This window comes from Belonocnema kinseyi, chromosome 2 (genome assembly GCF_010883055.1).
Source record: "Belonocnema kinseyi isolate 2016_QV_RU_SX_M_011 chromosome 2, B_treatae_v1, whole genome shotgun sequence".
Lineage (NCBI taxonomy): Eukaryota > Metazoa > Arthropoda > Insecta > Hymenoptera > Cynipidae > Belonocnema > Belonocnema kinseyi.
In genome coordinates, this window is record NC_046658.1 from 107,143,362 (window position 1) to 107,149,557 (window position 6,196).

At 30.5% G+C, this 6,196-nt stretch overlaps 1 protein-coding gene across 1 annotated transcript in view; it reads left to right on the top strand.

Moving 5' to 3' along the window:
• The first annotated feature begins 489 nt into the window (after positions 1-489).
• The window catches only part of LOC117182927, an 11,218-nt gene continuing 5,511 nt past the window's right edge, over positions 490-6,196 (top strand). The window contains exon 1 of the mRNA XM_033376041.1: positions 490-587. Within this exon, the coding sequence (XP_033231932.1) occupies positions 528-587 (60 nt within the window). The 5' untranslated portion in view covers positions 490-527. The remainder of the gene's footprint in view (positions 588-6,196) is intronic.

Consider the following 6,196-nt stretch of genomic DNA (forward strand, 5'->3'; position numbering starts at 1 on the left):
GGAACGACTCAAAACGAAGGTCATACCAAGTTTCCAGTAGATGGCTTTGCACCACAGAGGAGATATAATCATTGTTTCTTTTTGCCCCTATCGTCATTTTTCCCCATGTTCCCCTATAAGAATATAGGCAACTCCTTTCTAAAAAAATGTATAGGCGCTTACAAAATCGCACCCTCAATTTTTAAAATTTTTTATCAGGAATTCAACTGAAAACGGGGCTTTAGAACCTTATTTTAGCACAGGACAGACTGTCACACGCCCTTAACAAGCTATTAACAATTAGCTATTGATTATTTATTAAAACAAAGTATATATTGTACATACATGATTATTTTAAGATAATAATAACAAATGAATAACATAATTGTGAAAATTCAAAAAATAAAATGGAATACTGACAAAAATGGTTATTTTTCAGATAAGAAATGCATCATATTCGGCTTTTAATGGACTTCAGCAAACTGTTAAAAAATAAATGCAGTCCCATTAGAGTCAGGTTATTTTTTCTGGATGTAGGATTTTGCAGAATGAAAATTAAAACGTTTTTTTGCGCAATGTGGAATACGTGCAGTAAGCTGAAAAGCAATGTAAGAAAATTATTTTGACGTGTGAATAGAGACTAACTCGTTACTTGCATATCTTTTATAACAGACACGAATAACTCTGAACTAGTTACTATTTTTAAAAGGTGAGATTGTGAATTATTTGATAAGTTTTGTAAGATTTTTATAATTATAATGTATATCATTATAGGCAAGTATAGTCTTCTGAGAGGAGATTTGCTTCGAATAGAATGAGAATGAAGCACTTTCAATAACAGGCGTCTTTTCATAGAAATAATGGAAATATTAAAAAATATGCAGCTTTTCTCATGTAGAGAACATGTTAGACCAAAAATAATTTATATAGTTTATCACCTTTATTAAAAGAAAATTTATTTGACCATGAAGTGAAATAATGATGTTAAGGTGGAGCCAACAATATTTGCTAGATTTTTTAAACTTTTATTGGAGTTACAACAATTTGGAGTTACAACAACTATAGGACTCGCTGGGACGGGTTCAAAAAACAACCGAAACAAATCACAAACACCTTTACATCGTCGTCATTAGAGGTAAACATATCATCTGGTTAGCTAAAGTCTTTTCAGGATGATAACAGTTGGCGGATGATAGTTTTATTATCCAATACATAAGGGGCTATAAATTTAATTTTATTGAAGAAGTCACTCAAAAGAATAGATCGATTACATCCGACTTCATAAAATCCGAATTTCAACACTGTGTAACATTATTGCTTTTCGCTTACCGGGGGTTGGTTTTGTGTTTATTGATATTCTGAAATTTATAACTGCACTTGGCTGATTTTAATAAGTGATCTTACAAATACCAAAAATTGTATTAATTTTTGGTAATAATTCTGTTACATTTTAAACTTGTCTCAAAGATATTTATTTTGATCTAGAGATTCGTTTACTCTGCGTTTACTTTCTCCTTTCCAGTAAATCGCAACGAACAAAATACATTGATTCCAATACTGATAGGATATTAAAACTAGCCCTAAAAATTTTACAATTACACTTGAAAATGATTTTTACCACAAAAAAATAGGTAGATTTTATTTTTAAAACAAAACTACAAAAATCATAGATTGTGGATTCACTCGAGTGAGAGATGATTACGTCTTTATGCAATAAATTCAATATATTTTTAAGTAATTACACAAGTATTAAAAATTAATCAAATAGGATTCTCCTTCAATATTAAAAGAAAAGAAACCAAAACTTTCTTCGCACAACGAGTTCTTTATCGTATGATAAATTTCAAAGTCGTTACGAATTCTTTTCTGGTCCCATTTTTATAAAAATTCAAAGTCAAATGTCCATATAAATTTCAATAGCTAGCGCAACCATGCACAACAAGGTTTCTTCATCATAAGATAACGTGTAAAGTCGTTACAATAAAAGTTGCGCACACTATTTTTTCATTAATGTAAAGTCCCCGCACTAAAATGCAAACATGCACAACGAGGTCTCTACATAAACGTAGAATGCAAAATCGTTACAATCATGCATAATATAATTTATAAAAAGAATACAAATTCTCAAAAACTTACGTCTAACTATCCGAATTCTGATGAATTTGGATAGTTTAGTTTACGGACGTTTGCAATTAGAGGGCAGCGTCCTTCTTGAATGAAACTTCCTCACTTAAAACTCTGTCTTCAATGATAGGTGGATATATAAATCAAGAGACTTTCCCCTCGTAGATCCTCGAGTAAGAAGTCCTGGTAATTCAAGGAAAGAAAAACAAAGAGCAAAGAGCAAAAAGAGACTTGGTACCGGTATCGCAATCAATTTACAGAGTGCATTGGTCCCACGCTACCCCCAATTATTAGGTGAAGGCGGGCGCAATCGATCGTATCATCGAATGATTTCGTGAATCATCCCTTAGCTCCACCTGGCTCTGCACTTTTGATTCAGGAACGTATCAACATAAATATTCGCCCGTAGCTTTATTATTAAATTATAATTTAGAATAATAGAATGGACTGTCTCAACGGCTTACTTGTAGTAAAGCATCTCATTAAAAGGTAGTATAAGACAATGTCAATCACGGGAGGGTAAATTTATTTCATCATATTTTTTGGCCGATAACCTAAATGGGCAAAAAGTGTTTGTTTGAAATTTAAACAATTCAATTCGTTTTATGCAAGCCTCCCAATTGAAGCTGGAAGACTGTAAAACAGCAATCAGGTTAATAACAGTAAAATGTCATATATCCTCTATCCAACTAAAGGATGCATATTTTTAGTTCCTATTGCGGAAATATTGAGAAAATTTCTTCTTTTCGAGTTTGACAAGAAGTTGTAAGAATTCAACTGCTTACAGTTTGGCTTCTGTACAGCTTCATGTAAGTTTACAAAGATATGAAGACCGGTTGTACAAATATTAAGAAGGGAAGAATTCTTTTGAGTAACCTATTTAGACGATACATTAATAGTAGCAAAATCCAAAAAAATTGTATCGCTTATATGTACTGCGATCTAGAGAGTTATTGTAGTCTCTCGAGTATGCCTGTGTGTTGCATATGGAAAGAATCAATGGAGATTTAAAAGCGTAAATAAATATTTCAGATTATGTAAGGATTGAATTAGATTTGTGGAGTAACAATATATTAAAAGTTGATAGACCGATCCGAACTTCAATTTATTGTTTAAAGCTTTTTAAAATATTTTATTAACTGATTTGGGTGCTTATTTTAGATGAAAAAATATCGATTTTCTATGTTCATAACATAGGTGCGGTGCAATATCGAAAATTAAATAGCATATCAAGGCTAATATGATGATACGATAAAAAAAATTTATGGATTTTCGCATCATTTACAGAATCTAACGGAAATTTTATCGCGGATAAAGAATTACATGTTCTGCTATCAGAACCTGAATGTGAGTTAAATAATAAGATCTTTCGACGTATCAAACCATTTCCGTTAATTTTGAGGGTTTTAGGGAAAGTCATTGATGACAAGATACATGTTGTTGTAATAGTTCGCCCTTGGCCTAGTGTAGTCTGGTATTCAATATTTTAGGATTTATTAATAAAAACCCCTATATTTAAGTCCTAAAGTAGATTTACTAATGTGATATAAAAGTGTTCTCAAATATAAATTATTCAGAAAATATATTTTCTAGGGACTTCAAAACGCTTCCTTAAATTGTTTACAAATTTCTGGACTTCTACGATTTATTTTAGCCATATTTAAGCTCTGAGAAAATCCACTGAAACCAATTGATTATCTTTTGGATGCAGTTGCCAGTTTATATTATATTTCTGAACTACTTATTTAAGAATATCGACTGAAACCAGGTCAACTACAATTTAATTAAAGGCTTTCATAACGTCATTAATTCTTGATCACTTTCTATGTATATAAATACATCATGCATGCGTTAATTTGACAAAAAGCTTCGTAATGAGAAATGAGTTGTTTTGTTGTTTAGTTCTTTTCTGTTTCTTGTAGGAAACTGAAATCTTTTAAAAGTTTTTATTCGAGTTTAATAAAAATGAAACAAATTAAGAAAATACCTGATCATTACAAGCAACGTAAAAGAGACATTCAACATATAATTCCTTTGCCAATATTTGCTCTTAAAATGCTCGGAATGTGGCGTTCAAATGATTGGAATTCATTTTTTAAATTAGTCTATAGTATTATGACATTGTTACCATTTAGTTTTATGATTTCGGACCTCATATCTTTTTTCTTTTTGATACATTTTTCTGAGGATCCAACTCAGACTTTTTTTGAACTCTCTTTTTTTATAGCTTCTGTTTCGTGTACGCTGTGCAATGCATTATGTGTTGTAATCAAACATAATAAAATTGTTCTTCTTTTAAAAATGCTCGGAGAAGATCAATGCAAACCTCGAGATTCAAAAGAAATTGTTATACAGAATAAAACAGACAGCCATTCAAGGTAAATTAATTTTTTTTTGTGTGTGCAACAGTATGTATTAAAATAAGTGAAAAAATTGTTTTTCATAGATTAGTCTTCAAAGTATACGCAAGCATGCTTTTTGTAGCCTTCATTGCTATAATTATGGAACCCATTCTTGCACGAGGAGATGAAAGAATAAGATCTTTAAATATTTATCGACCTTTTGATTTAAAAGTACCACTTTTCTTTTGGCTATCATATTTTCAAACAATTATTACTCATACCACGACACCTCTGGTACATATGTCAGTGGAGTGCCTACTTGCTGGTTTAATGAATCACGCTTGTGCTCAGATGAAAATATTACAACATCGGTTAAGGAAAATGCCTGGATTAGTTGCAAAATATAAAAAAGAAAAAAGATACAAGAACACTGACATTGAATATATTTTATTTACGCAGAATGTTAGACACCATATTCATATTCTACAGTAAGTCAATTTTTCCTGAAAAATATTCTGCTCTAGAAAATCCTGAGGTATCAAAAATGCTGCAACTCTATTCAATTTTCCAGTTAATATTAAAATATAATCAAATTTTAAGCCAAATAAATCTGCATGATAACATAATATGATGTATTTATATGATTAATTTTTCAAACATTCGAATGTTTTATATTTTTTGATTTTCAACAATATATTCAACTCTATTATATTAAATGTATATTATATGAATTTCTCTACCTCAGTCCTAACTGCTTATTTACTACATTGCATAATAAAGTACAATAATTACACAGGCCCACAAAAAAAACAAAAGTGTTTGTGCAATTGACCAGACCTATATATTCTTATGTATTTTTCGACGCTGAATCCGAATTTGCAATAAAAAAGTAGGGTCCAGCTACTTTTTTATGGGGTTTTGATCGAAAAACCTCATTTTTTACGGTTTTTTCATGGTTTTTTTAAATAAAAAAAATAAAGAAAAATTTTATTTTTTTGACTTCAGAATCAAATTCTACGGGAAAAAATACATCGAAAAACATGTTTTGATTTTTTTTTACAAAAATTTCAACCCACCATACGGCGATGAAAAGGCAGAAAATCGCGAAAAGTGAAAATTTGCTTCAAATTTGATTAAAATGACATTAAAATCAAGTTTTACGATTTTAAACCGATTTATAAACATTGAAAATACTTTACTTGGGGTTTCTGAGGACGCTGATCACGAATTTTAAGTCATTTTTTTCAAAAAACAACTCCTAGTCAGCGTAAGTGGACAATAAACGTGATAAATTGATATTTTTTTCAAAAAATCGATATTTTGGATACTGTTCTGGAGGTTTTCCACTACATGAATCACAAAACTAGAACTTTTTTCGACCCTTGATCATAAAGTAAGACTTAGAACCTATGTAAGCGATATTCATGAACTCCATTATAATATTTTTAGCTTCTTTTCAGAAGTGCCTTAGAGTTGTAGTAGTAGTAGTAGTTGCGAAGTATTAGCGAAAATTCTAAAAACTCAATTGATTAACCCATTAAAACTCTAAGGCACTTCTTAAAAGAAGCTAAAAATATTATAATGGAGTTCATGAATATCGCTATACATAGGTTCTAAGTCTTACTTTATGACCAAGGGTCGAAAAAAGATCTAGTTTTGTGATTCATGTAGTGGAAAACCTGCAGAACAGTATCCAAAACATCGATTTTTTGAAAAAAATATCAATTTATCACGTTTATTGTCCACTTACG